The sequence below is a fragment of the Poromitra crassiceps genome, assembly GCF_964638095.1.
Source record: "Poromitra crassiceps genome assembly, chromosome: 18".
Lineage (NCBI taxonomy): Eukaryota > Metazoa > Chordata > Actinopteri > Beryciformes > Melamphaidae > Poromitra > Poromitra crassiceps.
The window spans coordinates 5,579,747-5,598,066 of NC_139636.1; the positions used below are offsets into that span (position 1 = coordinate 5,579,747).

Consider the following 18,320-nt stretch of genomic DNA (forward strand, 5'->3'; position numbering starts at 1 on the left):
TGAGACACACTTGAGCTGAGTGACTGTTTACTAATTAAGGTATGACAATAAAGAAAAACCATAAAATCGTGTTGGTTTTGATCTTTTAACGGTTTCGTCGGAGAACGCTGTGGGATCAGTCCATTTTTGCTATGAACAGAGGGGGGTGACTGAGGTAGGCAGGCACCAATGTACAAAAGATGTATCGCACTTCAGCAGACATGTCCACCTTCAACATCTGAATCAACTTTGAATTCAAATAATGAATAACAAATAGAATGCCATGATGATGCTTTCTTTTTTAATTGATGACGAGATATATTTGAACAAGTTTGTCAATGCTACTTTATTGACCAAGAGATCATGGAGGAGGATATCAACAGAAAGCCTGGCCAGAGTTCATTATATAAAATATAAAAACAAAGAAAAGACAATAAATTTAGACAGAAAAAAATTATGGACCGAGGACAAAACACACGACGACAGCGAAGACGAGTCCATGGAAGAGTCCAAGTCCGGATAAGGTGATGAATACAGACCTCAAGTTGTAAATGTCTGCGTGTGTGTGTGTCTGTGTGTGTGTGTGTGTGTGTGTGTGTGTGTGGTATGCAAATTGCTTCGTCGTCAAAGTGTGTGTATACAATGTCATTGTGTTGAGTGTGTGTAATGTATTCTCTTGGGGTGCATGTATCCATGACGCGTTAGGGAATGAACAAATTCAATAATAAATACAAACGTCAACAGATGCGTTTCAGTCATAAAGAAACTTCGTTTGGTCAGAGGAATGAAACAAGCTCTTAAGCAGGAGAGAAGGAAGAAGGTGGTGGGCAACACACCTGTCTGGACAGGTGAGTGGTGCTGAACACACCTGTCTGGACTGGGCCAGGTGAGTGACTGTCTAATACTGTTCATTAGTCCACAAACACACACACCCACTGACAGTCTGGAGACAGACAAGAGGCACAGAAAACGTTGCGGAGAGAGTTCATGTCTTGGCAGATTTGGGAAGATGTCGATCCCTCCTCCGTCCTGCGAGCGAGACGTTTGCCCCCCGACAGTTTACATTCCAATTCCGTCCCTACCTCCAACTCCAACTGCTGCTCTATCAAAAGTTGTCTTCTCTAACAACTTCTCAGTTTTTTTGGGGGGGGTGAACCCAGGTTCCAGTCCCAGTCAAACGGTGGGGTTCTTCCCGGTTGTCTGCTGCTGCTGCTGCTGCTGCTGCTGCTGCTGCTGCTGGAGGTAGGTGGGCCGTTTCACACGGGGTTTCCTGCGTTTGGGTTTGCTCTTGGCCTTGGTGAGCTGCACCACGAAGAAGGACAGGACCACCATCGCCCCCAGGAAGGCGAACACCGGAATGGTCTGGCCCACCTCCTGGTTGTATCGACCAGGCATGATCCCTGAGGGGAGAGAGGGGGCAGAGGTGTGAATATAGCCATTTTCACACATGCGCTTTATACCGGGAAATGAGCAGAAAGTGGTCTATGCCTTCTTTCATGTGTGAAAATTGTTTTCCGGCACAAGCGTGCCCCCGCGATCGCTGATCTTTTACTAGCTCCTCGGTAGTGACAGGACTGGTATGCTGGCAGAGCGACTCAAGTGTGAAACGTGTCAAGTCATTTGCCGGTCCTTCTCTCATGGGCGAGGTGTACACACGTTGCTTAACGTTCACTTCCAGCGTGCATCATCTAATCATTTGCGCACATCAAAGCAAACTACTTCCACATTTCGCTTCGTGCATTTGCTTTCTCTACATACATACAAGCGTTGGGCGGCTTGCAAGCCGCTGCCATTCTCGCTGTGTCTGTCCTGTGTCGGGCTGCTGCGAAGTGCGGAGGACTGAAGGACTGGCCTCTCTCGAGCAGAGAGGGGAGGGGGGAAATCGGCTGTGTTTATTACGCTGGCTTGACGCTGCCTGGATACTACTCTGCACTGCAGCCCATGAGCGAATGTGAAGGATACAACATACATGCCCTCTTAAGTCAAACGAGTGTGATTTATTGCGTGACAAGCGAACTTATTTCACCATCGGAGTTTTGCCGACCCCCAAAATAAGGACGATTCCCCATCGAAGTGCACACGTCACTCCCCACCCGCTCTGCAGTGCCCCCCCGACCCCCCTCAAATACAGGTAATTTGACTGCTATATTCACACATGTGAGCCCTTAGGTGTGAAGGGAAATTCCGGGAAATGGCCGATATTGATTTACAGGCAATGTTCCTGTAGGCATGTGTGAAAACGGCTTATGTGTGTGTGTGTGTGTGTGTGTGTGTGTGTGTGAGGTGTGTCCTCGGACACGGTCACACCTTCATCCATACACACACCAGGAATCAATTCTGTTCTATCTCGAGAAAACTGTCAGGTTCTGAAATATGAATATAGACTGAAAATATCCCGTAATAGAAGAAACACAGTGAAGTGTGAAGTTTTGCAGCTATGAGTCATTATATAATGTATATTTTTGCTCTACAGTTCTTAATGGGAAGCTTAACCTTTTCCCCCACATTCTCTCATGATTATAATAAGGAGATACTTTGATAATTAATGGTGTGAAATGAAAGGAGGAAACACTGGCGGGTAAAGTGACAGTAATCTGATTATCATTCCAGTTCATTTTTTTTTTTAGAGCCAGAGTGTATTTATTTGACAGGGAGTGCACAATATAGTAACATAGACCAGGCTTATCACTATTAGACAATTTCCCACTGGACATTTATTTTTGGTAAAAATGTTTTAGAAGGCTTTGAAAATAATATAATCCGCTGTTGTGCTGAATCCCAAACAGCTCTAAGGAAAGAGCAGTGCTGCTAACACCCCCCCCCCCCCCCTCCCAAAAAAAATAATGTCTTACCTCCAGGGATGTCCCACGCTCCGCTCTCCCCAGGAGACAGAGGTCTGACCTGGGGACGATACGGCCTCACGTTGGGCAGAGCCACCTTGTCCAGATCCACCGACAGCAGCTTCTGGTGCTTCCACAGGTTACTAGGAGCAGGAGAAAAAGAGGGAAAGAGAAACAGAGAGAGAGACACACAGAGTGAGAGGGGGGCTATATATGATAGACAGATAATACACTGTAACGGTATACAATAAATAGCTAGCGCTAGCCTCTGGCGTTAGCTAGCTGTTAGCTATGTTAGTTATGTGGGCTAAAAATGCCACTGAATGACCCATTTGATACAACTGTTGTTAACCAGTTCAAGTCACGCTCTTTCCATAAAGCCCAGCAGCTGATATCTGTTGGCCGTATGTTGACAATATAGAACAAAACAACGTATTTTACGGAGATGCGGGGAGACAGTAATGGTGGCATACTGCTTCCGGTATTTCCTCTGTGGGCGCAGACAAAGAGTTTAATGAAGACGAGAGGCAAAGCTGTTCTGCTTCTTCTTCTTTTTTTTACAACAGCACTGCAGTCTGTCATTATGCTGCAGTGGAACAAGCTATTAGTCTTTGGTTCTTATCAATGGAAGTCCTTTGATGCAAATGATGACGTGCGTTTATACAGCGTGCGCACATGTGTTTAACATGATGATGATGTGTAACTGCACAGCGCGCGCTCATGTGTGTTTGACACGGAACACCAACGTTACACAGGGAGAAAGACTGACTGGATGGGGACCTGTAACAATATGAACTGATGGACAGTCATAGTGGTTGTTTTTCCAGACATACCTGGGTGCCGTCTCATTGAGCGGCTGAGGCTTTGCCCAGGACAGGTGAGGGCAGGCCGGCAAGGGGCGGGGCTTAGGGTCTCCCAGGTGAGCCTCCAGAACCTTGGAGTATCGGTACAGATGGTTGCCTGGAAGGAAAGAAGAAGAGAATTCGAGTGAAGTGAAGAGGAAGACAGAATTAGATCGAGAATAAGCTGGAGGTGACTGCGTTGTCTTTCATCACATACACATCAACTGAGCCAAGTAGTGAGTACATGCATACATACCCGTTTGGTCTATGTCATTTATGTAATCTATATTTATATATGAATATTAACAGTAATGACAACTCTAAACTTTATTTATATACTCTTAACAGTGTAAATTCCATACATACCTTCTAGTCTCTGTGGCAGTGGATGCTCGGTGCCTGTAGGGGGCGCCACCCTGCTGTGGGAGTGGCTGAGGCTGGGAGGGGTCATGCTGTATGAAGTATACTGAAGGAGAGCATCAAGCAGCCAGAAACAATCTGGAGGGGAAAATATTCAATTGGTATTTTTCCAAATGATTTGTTTGGTCTAACAAGTGCAAAAAAAAAGGGTTAGGTAGCCTACAGTATATATCTATACAGTATAAGGTTACCTTTCTGCCTACAGTATATATCTATACAGTATAAGGTTACCTTTCTGCCTGTGGCTGTCATCTATACAGTTAGAATCTCCATACAGAACGATACGACCGCCCCCGTCTGACGGCGTCTGGTACAGTCCCAGGATAGGAACCCCTTCCACCACCGCCGTCTCCTGCTTTAACACCTCCAAGCCTGCACACACACACACACACACACACACACACACACACACACACACACACACACACACACACACACACACACACACACACACACACACACACACACACACACACAGTGTTACTGTACATCTGAACAAAAGACACACAGGTTACAAAGTTGTCTGTCCTACGGCCAGTGTTGTAGTTGTAGTCACGATATCTCGAGTCTGAGTCGAGTCTCGAGTCCCCAATTTTCATTTTCGAGTCTGACTCCGAGTCACCAAAGAAATGGAATATTGTCACGGTATTAACATAGCTATCAATATCAATATGCCAAATCATTAGGGCCTATTACAGAAAGAGCCCGAATGCATGAACGCTCCAGTCCAAATCCAAGTCTGAGTCATCAGTGCTCGAGTGCAAGTCGAGTCACGAGTCCGGAAAATGAGTCCAGGACTCGGAACCTCTAGTCCAACTCGATGCGACCACAACACAGCCTACGGCTATAATGCCGCTGGCCAGGACTGCAGGACCCGGCTGGGTTTGAACACTTCAAGGCTGCTGGTACCTTGGTCTTTCAGGTTCTTGGCAATCACTATTCCATCCTCTGGGAAACGAGCAATGCTGCAGCCTGAGGCGTAGTACACTGAGAGAGAGAGAGACACAGAGACACACAGAGAGACACAGAGAGACACAGAGAGACACAGAGAGACACAGAGAGACACAGAGAGAGGTGATGCTGTGCTGATGAGGTAATGATTAGTAGTTGTATTTCAATATTCTACCACAATTTACCCAGGCAAACATTTATTGTGTTAAGTGTGCGTTAGGGTTGTCAAAAGTATCAATAGTATCGATACTGAAAATTTGAATCGGATACAATACTCATTTGCAACAGGTATCGCGATAGTATCGAAAGTATCAATACTACAAAATTTAAATGGATACAATACTCATTTGCAACAGTTTTGATACCATCAGTGCTTTCTTTTAATGAAAAATCATAGTTTTTTCCCTCCCTATCATTGGTGGATATCTGTTGCTTCAACAAGCTAAACATGTTCTGATGGCTAGAGCAGAGGCTAATCTGCTGTCTAAGTTCAAAGTTTGATCAGGTATAGATTATGGAGAAGTGTGCGTCTGTCCGTCCATCTGTCTAACTTTATTTTTATGCCTCTCGATGTGTCGTCATCCCCCCCTTCCCGTGGTATTGAAAATGGTATTGAGTATCGATATTTTCCTGGGTATCGGTATCGAAGTAGAAATTCTAGTATCGTGACATCCCTAGTGCGTTTGTGTGTGTGTGTCTTACTGTCATGATCGGCCATGGTGAAGTCTCCCTCATACAACCCGTCGCTGAAAGCCATTCCCCACACTGAGATCAGGTCGTTCAGAGCTGGCACGTTAGCGCCCCCTGTGTCTGGCATCCACCACTGCCTGCAGGAAACATCCAGAAAATGATTTGCAAAACAATTTAGTGGACAAAGCGTATCTGCCACAGAGGGCAAAAAATTTGCTCGACAAATACAGACAAAATGAGCCGCTACTGCCAATAGATTACATCAACTCAATTACTGTGGACAGAACATCCAGTTTCACCACAACCAGAAGATTGACTTAAAGTAAATTACTTTGACATTTCAGCAACACGTCCATGATCACATACAAATTATATGGAAAAAAAGAAAAGAAAAAAAGAGACAGAGGAGACAAGGAAATCAACATCCCATACAAAACGTATTTCAGATAATTTCACGGTGTTGGCAGATAAGAATCCCCCCCCAAAAAACAATAACAACTTAAATACCAGTTAGAATGGAAATTGAAATTAAAGATCAAATTCACAACAAAAGTCAGCTGAGTATGTCTGGGTTAATTTCTCCACAAAAGGGCCACAAAGATGTGGCTGGAAAGAAGCTAGAACTCAAACGAACCATTACCAAACAATAAACCCTTTTCACGGGGGGCCATTTTGTGTCGAAAAGGCAGGGTAAACACAGGTGCAAGAAACACACTAAGGAGGGTTTCCAAATTCCGATCATGGAAGTTGGAAACCCTCATGTTTACCCTGCCTTTTTGACACCAAATGGCCCAGGTGAAAATGGGTCTATTAACACATTCACTGCCAGCCATTTTTTTTTTTACTGTAGGTAGGTTCTGCCAGAGGGTTTTTTTGAGGATTCTGGCTCATCTTTCAAGACCCGAGGATTCTTTTCTGCTAAGATTTTGTGAACACACAATATCTCAAAAGAACTAATAGAATGTGTGCTTTCTCTGTCTAAAAGAGTTAGTTTGTAGAGTTAGTAGTTATGTAAGCATTAGCAGTTGAATACAGCATGGTTTCAGCGCCAGAAAAATTATTTTGAGATAAACGGCTTTTTGTGAAATTCGATAGAACAGTCACTTTAACCATTCATTTTTGGCATCAGTAAGACGTCAGACATCTAAACAATAGTTTTGAACAGTAATTTCCTCCATAACAGCAGGAAACCCCCCTCTGCTTCCAACTCCTCCCTCCGTGGGCGTTCTTCTTGGCTGCAGCGGCCGTGTCACAAGCTTGTCACCAGTCTCACTGCTTTGCTGCTGCTGTCCTGTGCCTGTCTGCGCGGCCGCTCTTTGAGGAAGTCTGGATGGACTCGCTCGCTTCTTGGAGTTTTGGTTGAGAGCTTTGATGAAGCTTTTGCGATTCTGGTCATATTTATGCTGCGTGTTTCAAAGTGTGTTCCACCCGTAATCTATTATGCAAATGTACAATCCCGCACCGCCAGCAATCAGCGCGAAAACGAAAGCGTTTTCGCCAATCCATTTTCATGAGAATGGCTTCGTCACACTGCTTTTTGCTTGCCTTCCTCTAGTCAGGAAAGCACTGTCGCCACTTAGTGGGTCGGTGGAATGGGTTGTACACGTTGTACACGTCCAATACTTATATAAGAGATGTAAAAGGGTTAGATCAACGTCCCACCGTCAAAAAAAAAAAATTGATTTTTTTTTTACGTATTAATACGTCATTGGCAGTGAACCGTTGGATTTTTTTTGACGGATTAATACGTCATTGGCAGTGAACGTGTTAAGCCAGACATAAATGCTATATTTAACTGTATTTAACAGTAGCTTGTATGGGATATTAATTGCATGAGGAGTTCTGAATGTGAGACCTTATGATGTATTACATCTATTGCAGAACAGGGAGGCATAATTAGAATGTAATACTGCAGAGTGGGGACTGGACAGAGGGTGATGAAGACGAGTGAAAGGTGAGTTAACCACACAAGGCAGTGAGCTCATCTTGCTAATTAAATGGCATAGCTTGATAAAACTCCTAGTGAAAGTGAATGCATTGTGGAGGTAATGATACTTACACTTTACAATAGTTCATAGAACAGTCTTATAATGGAGGCGTTGTACATATAAAACTGAAATGAAGATATAAATGATATGGAATAAAATTAAAAGAATAAAATATATAGAACAAGTTGTCCTGTGGTGCGGTGCAGAATCGCCAGAACTCAGTTTTCACGTTCATGGAAATCTTACTCTCTGTGTCTGTGTACATATGTGTAATAAAAGATACAAAAATAAAATAAGAAATACAACAGTAATAGCATTTCATTTGTCTTTTTGAAGAACTAAAATAAACAGATCTATGGAAAGACTCTGCAAATGTTATGTAATATTATGTAATTGCAATATTCAGCCAAAGAATCATGCAGAGATATTTTGATGATGAGGGATGACTAAGCAGACGACCAGAGTCAGTACATTAAGTTAAGTTAAGTTACCCTTTATTTTTCCCTATGAGGAAATTCATCCTCTACTAGGAACCTTCCTAGAACTAGGAGCAGTGGGCAGCTGCAGTGCAGCGCCCGGGGACTATTTTGCCAGTGCCTTGGTCAGGAGCACTGACAGGAGTATTATCATGTCTTTGATGGTGGGAGGAAACCGGAGCACCTGGAGAGACATGCAAACTCCACACAGAAAGGACCTGGGACGGACCGGGGTTCGAAACCGGGACCTTCTTGCTGTGAGGCAACAGTACTAACCACTGAGCCACCGCGCCGTCCCATACCTGGCAGCAAGTGTTTGCAGCAGAGCTGGACCTTGCAGTGTTGCATTTGTCCTGCTATGGGACAACCAATCAGCAGCGGTACATTATATAAGGGAGGTGAATACCTGGTGTTCTCGTCGTAGAACTTCACCTTCCTCATGACGGAGGTGTTGTACCAGTCGCTGAAGATGATGAGCGACAGGCCGTTGTCGATGTCCCGCCTCAGCTTAGTGATCTCCTCAGGGAAATACTCCTCCTCACTGTCCACCATCAGTAAGGTGCCTGCAGGGGGAGACAAAGACAAAAATATATATATATTTTTTTTTAGATTGATTTCACCTTTATTTATACATGGGGGGCGTTGAGAGCACTATGGGGACCAGTGGGTCCAGAAGCCTGTTCCTGCTATCAAGAGGGTCAAAGGTGAAAGTGTTCTTTCCTGACTCACTGGTCACACGTGGCATGACCAATCTAATGTCCTGTATGTCTATGAACGTGTCTGATATCCTGTTGCACTGAAACTTAAACGTGAAGCCAAAGCTTGTCACATAACACCTTATACATAAACAAAAAATACATTGTTGCGCTTCTTCAAACAGCAAGAGAGCGCTAACTCGCAGGGCGGCTGTAGCTCAGGAGGTAGACTCCACTAATCGCTTTGGATAAAAGAGGTCGGCGGTTCGATTCCCGGCTCCTCCAAGTCTGCATGTCGAAGTGTCCTCGGGCAAGACACTGAACCCCAAATTGCTCCCGTTGGTGTGGCAGCACCCTGCGTGGTAGCCTGCCGCCATCGGTGTGTGAATGGGTGAATGTACCTACTGACTGTAAAGCGCTTTGGATAAAAGCGCTATATAAATGCAGGCCATTTACCATTTAACTCACTTTGATCAGTTTGTTGCTTTTGCCAGTTATCTTGTAAGTGGATAAGTTATCTTATAAGTTATCTTATAAGTTATCTTATAAGTTATCTTATAAGTTATCTTATAAGTGGTTCGTGGCCATGAGAGAGAGAGGTGATAAGCCGTATGCAATCGGCATTCTGAGAGGAAAGGCATTCATTGAGTTGATATGTCTGCAGCTGTAGTAGCGGTTTGGAAGTGGTAATGGAATTCTGGATTATTATAATTATTCTCTCCATCTTTGCTGTGGCGTTTCTGCACAATCAGCAACACAGTAGCAAAATAGACACTTATTTATATGAAAATGTAGCAGATTATCACTGAAACCATATATCCATGCAATGTAGTAAGTGTGTGTCTCTGTGTTCTTACCGTACTGACTGGCGTCAAAGCAGGTTATGGGAGATCCCAGCACCTCAACAAAGTAGCCCATACTCCTGAGGTGCTGGTACATGTCCCTGAAGTTAGTGTGGATGTGGTCCCCGTTCCTGGAACAAAATATGAGTAAGCACAAATCATCTCAACGGGATGATTCAGGTCACACTGCAATGTGTTAATATTTTTAATATATTCAATATTTCTGTTGAATTCAGAAAAGCTAGCTGAAAGAAAACAGGGGTGCATGAAAAACTCCGGCGCCCACCAGTCCAGCGGGTCGTTCTTCATGCGGAGGTTGTCCCGTGGGAAGTAGCCCGGTGGGTAGCGCAGGTTGTGGTACTGGTCCCACAGCACCCTCTTGCTGCGCGGAGGGGTAGGCACTATCTTCACCTTGATGGGCAGCTTGACTGTGGAGGTCAGCTCCCCGCCCACCTCAGACTGCAATGGGGTGAAGGGTGAAGAACGGAGAAATGAATTACACGTGCAAAGTAGAGCTGGGCTCGGGCTGAATTTTCCTTACCGAACCCGACCGAGCCCGTCACATTATTAGCCGAGCCCGGCCCGGCCCGACAGGTGTCAATTGATAATCTGTCCGAGCCCGGCCCGAACCCCCTCCGTGATTTTTTTTTCCCCCTCGGAGCGCAGCGAGCGCATAATTCAATGAGTCTGTCCAGCCTATAAACAGCCCTATATAATCCCAAACCAAAATCAGTCCTCGTAATTCAAAGCAGTCAATGATTAATACGTAATGTACAAAGCAAAGCACCAAACAGTGCCGTGCACTGCCCACACAGTCCCACACATCGCTGAAAGAAGTACTGCACGGTGTCGGCGACACCAGCCTACATGCAGCTGACTCCGGGCAGAGCAGCAGAGTGCATGTCTGGGCGTGTTTCATTCGATGCCTTCAGGTGCTTTCATTAACGTAGTAAATTAGCTCAGGAGCTGATGATAGATATATTTGAAGGCAAAAACAAGTGACTGATTACGTGACCGAGCCCGGCCCGAGCCCGAACGCGACTTCAATGTTTCTGTCCGAACCCGGCCCGTAAGTCGGGCCGGGTTCGGGGTCCGAGTCCGACGGGCCGGGTAGCCCTGCTCTAGTGCAAAGATACTCTCGTAAATATATACACTGGTACGGGGTTTTTGGTGAAAGGGCGTAGGAAATTGCTATTGCGTTTAAGTGACTTACGCCGTTCTCCGCAGGCGACGCCACCGTGACCATCACATGACCCTGAGCGATGCCTTCCCACGACGCCGCTTTCTTGGCCACGGAGATGGAGACGGCCAGGTAGCCGGCCCACGGCCACAGCACCGGCGAATAGGACATGGCCACGTCGATGTGGTCACCGTTCTGGGGCAGGTACGGCTGCCAGATGGGCTGGACGGGAAGGAGAGAGCACTCTTTAGAAGGCTTAGAGCCACATGGGTAGGTTTGACTGTAACCTATAAACTAATTTAAAAAATCAGGGAAAAGAATTTGTCAGCAGAATTCATCAACATTTCATTCTCATTCTCAAGTCACATCAATCTATTACACCCCAAACCCTCATCCGTCTGAACAACCAATCACAATTGATCTCGGGGCTCGTACGTTGCAGGTGCGCGAGATAGGCGCGAGGGAAAACTAGCTTAGCGTGAACATGAAATGGTTAAAGAACGTCAGAAATGCAGATATGAAGAGGAATAGCAAAGATTTGAAGAGGACTCGGACCTTGAGTTTTTCTTTGTGTCCATGGGTTCAGGAAAATGCATCTGTCTGCTTTGTGATAACGACATTTCAAAACGTCCAATTTGCAGCAGTGCTATCATGGCAGCAAGGCTCACTACCGACTTTTCAAAAGGTGGAGAGCTAAGGGCGGAAGAGCTGGCGAGAACAAACTAATACCTTGAGATGCAACAATTATAGATTTTGATGGTACGATTATAGTCTGGGGGGGGGGGGATCACGGTTTCACGATTATTATGCATTAATTTATTTCACAACACTACAGGTAATACATGGCTATCTTGCCCATGTTCTTATGCAATAATTATTTTTACAATACATTCACATTACCTTTACTACATTGGTGGTTAACTGTGTTTCCATACACCTTAAGCGGTGATTACGTTTTGTGGTCTGTGACAACTAGGAAGTGAAGTTGTGTTGTTGAAATAAACAACGGGTGATAATCATTTAAGTCTTCAACAAGGAGTTGTCTCCGAATTTTCGTAGTGCACAACTTCCACAGTACCATACTGTATCTCCCTTTGTTGAGAGTGGGAACAGGAACACTCGGTGTGGCTGAGCTTTTACGGTTCAAAACCGTGACGTTTAACGTAAAGCGGTTAATAGGGAAATCAGTTAATTGCTGCATCATCCCTGATACCACGTCATTGCAAGATTGCGGCACAACTTTACTTGACATGTAAAATCTCGACAATGTAAATGTTGCCTAACATTCGGCCCACTCCCCTCCCTGGTAACAAGCCAAAGCTTTAAAGACTGATTCTGGACTGTGCAAGTACAGTGAATTTGAAAGCATGATTATTATTATTATTATTTGTATTATTATTATTTGCAAATAACAATTTAAGATGAGAAATGTAATGATCAAGTACAAATACACATCTGTAATCCCAGTTACATTTGCGTTTCTGTGTATTTGCGATCAAAGAGTGTATGTACCTTGTCGACAATCCTGCCGGTGACGCCCATGCCGTTGAGGATGGTGACGTTGACGATGGTGGGCATTCCGCCGTAGTAGATTGGCTGGGAGCAGTAAGGCCACATGTACGGACACTCTGTCAGGTCGATGTAGCTGGGAGAAAGACTGGGCGGAGACAAACGCAGGTTATGATTGTGTGTGTGTGTGTGTGTGTGTGTGTGTGTGTGTGTGAGTATAATAATGGTGACTTTATTGATGTAGCACTTTTCGGAAAACAAATTTTACAAATGGGCTTTCGAGGCCACCACCCATTTTTGTATTGAAGATGCTGAAAGCTGATATTTGAAATGTGACGTTTGAGCTGTGTACCTGGCTTGGGGTCTGTAGCTGTTGAGGATCTGGTAGGCTCTGATCAGGTCCAGTTTGCCGTGGCCCTGTTCAAACATGTTGACCCCGGGCAGCCGGCGAGCCGAGGCGATCAGCGCCTGCTTCATCGACGCCGGGTTCACCAACTCCCGGTTCTGAACGGTGCTGGAGGACACAAAGGGACAGGTTTTGGTGAGTGTGTGTATGCGAGTATGGGATTCCACAGGAAGAAGAACGCGTGTGTGTTGAGTGTGTGTCCCCGGGGTGAAAGGGGCGGTGGCTCCCGTTTCAAAAATGTTGAAAGTCCCAGATCTGCGAGGAGAGCGGGATGGGCCTACTCAGCCTTGCCAGCTGTGAGTGTCTTGGGCCAAAAATGTAAGAAAATCAAATCACCAATAATGGCTCAGTGCTACAACTTGACAACATTACTGGAAAATACACTTAGCAAGGCCTGCTATAAGGTTGCATCCTCAACAAAGGATTGAGCCCACTTAGAAAGAAATCCTATTAGCTAGAGCGAAACACTTCCACAAGCAATCTGAACTGTAGTGAAATTAGAAGTGGAGGAAACAATATTCCAATACACCTGCACTGAATAATAGCTACAGCAGGAGCAGTAACCTATGCGCCACCAGCTGGCCTATAGACGTTACTACCACAAGTGTTTTCCACATAATGCAGTTCAACAAGGACCGACAGACAGTCTCTTAGGCCATGTTCAGACTAGGAGGCCAAATCTGATTTGTGAACTTTAGTGACCTTTTAATCATTCTATCCAGATTGGTTTTATGAGTCTGGACGCTCCAAGTCTGATTTGTGTCACATATGGAGGTAGTTTCAAGATTCAAGATTCAAGAGTTTTATTGTCACTCCGTAGTACAAGTATCACGCGTGAAATTCTTGTGCTGTAGACTCCGTCACAACATAGTGCAAAATAACAGGGCATATAGGTGCAGGAAAACAAGAGAAGCAACAAGCAATAACAGTAAAGCAATAAAAACAAGCCAGAAACAGTGACATTCATTGCACATAGGTCCAAATAGCATAGACAAATTTAAACATAATTAAACAATTAAATTAAACACATCATTTTCCAATCTGCTTTCGACTGATGTGACTTCAGTGTGGATGCACTGATCACCCAAATCAGATTTGAGAGTATCTTTTGCAGGGGGCGGGGATTTGAAGAGCAGAGAGCAGACATGCAAACACTGCCAGAAACATTGTATCTTGAACACTTGCCCAAATCAGATTTGTGGCAGTGCGGAGACACTCCCAAATCAGATTTGGGAAACCAATCAAGATAACGATGATTAATGACTTTAGCAGCAAATCAGATTTGCCTGTAATGTGAACATGGCCTTACAGACATTATCACATGCTAATTCTTGCACTTGTGGAAAGCATAAGAAGGTGTGGCAACATTCCTGGAGTGATGGTACTGACCTGGCCAGGAGTGTGACAGCGCCGGCCACCACAGGAGAAGCTACACTGGTGCCGGACAGGGAGCGGCATCCCTCCTTCATCCCCGACCCGCGGACCCCCGAGCCGTACGTCACAATGTCAGGCTTCACCCTGCCGTAGCCCCCCGGCAGCTCCTGCAGAGACAGAGGGGAGGAAAACAAGATGAGATTAAGATAGTCTTTATTGAGAGATCAAATAAGACGAGAGAATCAAATCTCTACAAAGACAGAGAGAGTCATTGAAAAAGAGTTGAAAGGGTGTTGGGCAACGGGACAGCTACACTGGGGATCATGGGGATTCCCATGCTGATTTCTTTTCTGACGAATGTAATTGCTTTGATCTTTAATAATGTCAAATCTAGCCTTGAGCAAGAGAATAAAATGGGGAAGCACACAGGGACAAAAAAACCATCATGCTCAAGTTGATTGAACCTTTTCTCAGTCCCAGCACAGAACATCAACATTTCACAGAGCTCACTCAGGATGTGCTGGTTTTAAACCACTTCAGCACCTGGTGCTGCTGCTTCCTAGTGGGGAGGAGCCACCTCACACACCTGTACAACAGGTGTCTTTCTTGACTGCAAGGACTGTGTAATGTCATGCAAACATGTAAAAAATGACCCTTTCTTGTGCATTTAAATCTACATTTCAATCCAAGTCACCACTCTGTTGCACTCCGGTCAGGGGCCATTTTAAAACAACTAGTCCTGAGCTCCACTACTGTTGAAACAATGGATGTGGCATGACTCCCATGTCTGGCTGATGGGATGTCACTGAAGGGGCAGCAGAGGGCAGGGCAGATTCCAAGATGGACGTCTGCTTTGCTCTAAAACGGATCGATGAGACGGTGTGACGTGTGAGTGAGATGGTAATGTGCGTCTGTGTGTTCTCCTCCTGGCGTAGCGTACCCAGGTGGTCATGCCTCTCGAAGAAAAGCGAGCGATATTGTCCTCAAAGTCGATCCCTCCCACCCCGATCACATCCATCTGGTCTGCTGGGTTGTTCAGGGTACTGAGAGAGAGACAGAGACACACAGACACACACACACACACACACACACACACACACACACACACAGAAAGTGACTTTACAAGACTTAAAGTTTACCCTCAAATTGAAATCTTGTCCATATCAGTCGATAATGTTAAGTGAAGTTATCCTTTATTCATCCCCATGGGGAAATTCATCCTCTGCATTTGACCCATCCTCTACTAGGAACCTTCCTAGAACTAGGAGCAGTGGGCGGCCGCAGTGCAGCGCCCGGGGACCAACTCCAGTTCTTTTTGCCAGTGCCTTGGTCAGGGGCACTGGGAGGAGTCTTAACCCTAACATACATGTCTTGTACTCGACTAGAGAGGAACATTGAAGGAACGTACCCGTACAAAGACTAGAGAGGAACATTGAAGGAACGTACCCGTACAAAGACTAGAGAGGAACATTGAAGGAACGTACCCGTACAAAGGCCCATCGTTGCCGATAGCGGAGACCATGATCACTCTGTTGGCAGTGAGCTCCCACACCTGTCAGTCAAAGATCCAAGTCATGATGAAACTTGAATGATACCAGCGCGGAAATGTGTAGGAGGCGAAACTCATTTGAGTCGTTTTATTTTTTGAGATGGTAGTAAGTCAGAGAAAGAGGAAATAAATAAGGTTGGCACTCTTGAACATTTATGAGCTCTGAACACCAAGTAGAGCACAGTTTCTCAAGCCTAACCGACCTGGGTTAACCTTAATCTCTTCACGACGACACAATAGATAATATTATTATGTTATATAAAGTGCGTATCACCTTGTCAACGAAGGGGTGGTCCATGAAGTCAGGCCCGCCGATGCTGAGGTTGAGAACATCGATCTTCTTCAGGATGGCGTAGTTGAAAGCATCGAGGAACCAGGAGGTGTACGAAACCTGGGAGGTAAGAGCAGAGATATACATCAACTAAGTTGTTGTTGAGCTTGGAAACTCAGAATGGAGAAGTTGTTTGTCTGAATATGTGACTCTGTCTTGTCTTGTTTACGTTTGAACTTTTTGTAACTTGTTCGTTAATTTGTTTGTATTGTTGAACGTGAATGATTTGTGTCTTGTAAGCCCAGATGGGCTGGGCACCATGAATATGGTGTATGACACAGAAATAAAATGTATCTATCCATCTATCCATCTATCTATCCATCTATCCATCTATCCATCTATCCATCTATCTATCCATCTATCGATCACATACAGTGCTTGAATATCTACAACGTAATAGACATACTTTGAGACAGTTTGCGATATGTTACGGACACCATCTCAAAGTGAATCATGTACCCTTTATTTACCCTTATATGAATCTTTTCAACAACTTTTTGGTTGAGTTTTCCATTTAAAAAAAATCAATATACCGGACAAGAGTACAGTAGTTTGGTAGGAGGCATGTACAGTATGTACCTGGTTGTTGGTGAACACTCTGAAGATGTGCAGCTCAGAGTCGGGGGCAAAGCCCTGGCACTCCCTCATACTGGCTATCACTCCTGCTACAAAGGTCCCGTGCCCCAGGCCTGGGAAAAAACAGGACAAGAGAATTTTGAGCAGCACACCTCCATTACTCATTCACCTGAGCACACCTCCATTACTCATTCACCTGAGCACACCTCCATTACTCATTCACCTGAGCACACCTCCATTACTCATTCACCTGAGCACACCTCCATTACTCATTCACCTGAGCACACCTCCATTACTCATTCACCTGAGCACACCTCCATTACTCATTCACTTGAGCTCACCCCCATTACTCATTCACCTGAGCACACCTCCATTACTCATTCACTTGAGCTCACCCCCATTACTCATTCACCTGAGCACACCTCCATTACTCATTCACCTGAGCACACCCCATTACTCATTCACCTGAGCATACCTCCATTACTCATTCACCTGAGCACACCCCCATTACTCATTCACCTGAGCACACCTCCATTACTCATTCACCTGAGCACACCCCATTACTCATTCACCTGAGCACACCTCCATTACTCATTCACCTGAGCACACCTCCATTACTCATTCACCTGAGCACACCTCCATTACTCATTCACCTGAGCACGCCTCCATTACTCATTCACCTGAGCACACCTCCATTATTCATTCACTTTCCCCACCCATATGTTCCAGCCCCTCCGGGGATCTGAATGAGCGACCATCTGGCTCTCCTCTCTGACCTCTGGGCTAATGCCAACCAATGCACAATGTACAAATTATAGCCCCCAATAAATTAGCGGTGGCTGTAATAATCATCACAATTAACATCAACAACATAAGTAGCACACAAGTCATAAATTGAATGAACTGAATTAATGTTTTATTTTTATTTTCGTGTCTAGTCATTTACACGACCCGTCCCTCATGAGGTTATTCAGAAATGTAGAGCAGAGGCACACAAAAATAAAAATACACAAATAAAGACCGAAAAACTTTTTTTTTCATCTATCCTGTGATTTGTCTCCTCCTGAGCCATGCTTTAGAGATATAGAGAAAGCAAACACACCGTCAAAAAGAGCTCCATTCTCCATGCCTATCAAATCTAAGTCAGGAAAATAAAGTTGAATAAGGCTTCTCTCAAATCATGATATAAAGGACAATATAATATCAAATTAATTTCATTCTCCACTTGATTCAACTCACAGTATTCACAAATTCTTTCATCCTCACTCATACCCCTGTATCTTCCAGTGGCAATATAACACGTCTTAAGGAGTGATCACTAGCATCGCTAGTCATCAACAACACCATCATCATCATCCTCCTCATAAGCATATATTCCTCCTCACCATCATCCAGTGTCTTCTCATTTGTCCAGTTGGTCCTTTCCTTCACGTTCTTAAAGTGAGGATGTTTCTCACTGAGGCCTGTATCAAACACTGCTACCTTCACTCCAGACCCTGCACACACAAGAAGAGAGAGCGGTTGAATCAAATCCACTCAATCAATTAAATTCAAAAAACAAGTTGCAGGACGTCTGCTCATTTTCTACAACCAGAAACACACTGGTTTCTTTGTTGTTGTTTTTTTACATCTTAATATGAGGGTGACATCACCAGTCGGCAGCCAATAATAA

The 18,320-nt window shown here is 44.8% G+C and overlaps 1 protein-coding gene across 1 annotated transcript in view; it reads right to left on the bottom strand.

Moving 5' to 3' along the window:
- Nucleotides 1-273: 273 nt before the first annotated feature.
- Nucleotides 274-18,320, bottom strand: part of mbtps1 (membrane-bound transcription factor peptidase, site 1) — a 34,256-nt gene continuing 16,209 nt past the window's right edge. Inside the window, exons 5-23 of the mRNA XM_083654375.1 lie at nt 18,034-18,144; nt 16,652-16,761; nt 16,016-16,132; nt 15,677-15,744; nt 15,133-15,235; nt 14,208-14,359; nt 12,765-12,926; nt 12,416-12,560; nt 10,937-11,125; nt 10,010-10,182; nt 9,739-9,854; nt 8,593-8,749; nt 5,735-5,859; nt 4,991-5,068; nt 4,313-4,453; nt 4,028-4,159; nt 3,653-3,779; nt 2,832-2,962; nt 274-1,379 (exon numbers count right to left, since the gene is read on the bottom strand). Of these exons, the coding sequence (XP_083510501.1) occupies nt 1,153-1,379; nt 2,832-2,962; nt 3,653-3,779; nt 4,028-4,159; nt 4,313-4,453; nt 4,991-5,068; nt 5,735-5,859; nt 8,593-8,749; nt 9,739-9,854; nt 10,010-10,182; nt 10,937-11,125; nt 12,416-12,560; nt 12,765-12,926; nt 14,208-14,359; nt 15,133-15,235; nt 15,677-15,744; nt 16,016-16,132; nt 16,652-16,761; nt 18,034-18,144 (2,564 nt within the window). The 3' untranslated portion in view covers nt 274-1,152. The remainder of the gene's footprint in view (nt 1,380-2,831; nt 2,963-3,652; nt 3,780-4,027; nt 4,160-4,312; nt 4,454-4,990; nt 5,069-5,734; nt 5,860-8,592; nt 8,750-9,738; nt 9,855-10,009; nt 10,183-10,936; nt 11,126-12,415; nt 12,561-12,764; nt 12,927-14,207; nt 14,360-15,132; nt 15,236-15,676; nt 15,745-16,015; nt 16,133-16,651; nt 16,762-18,033; nt 18,145-18,320) is intronic.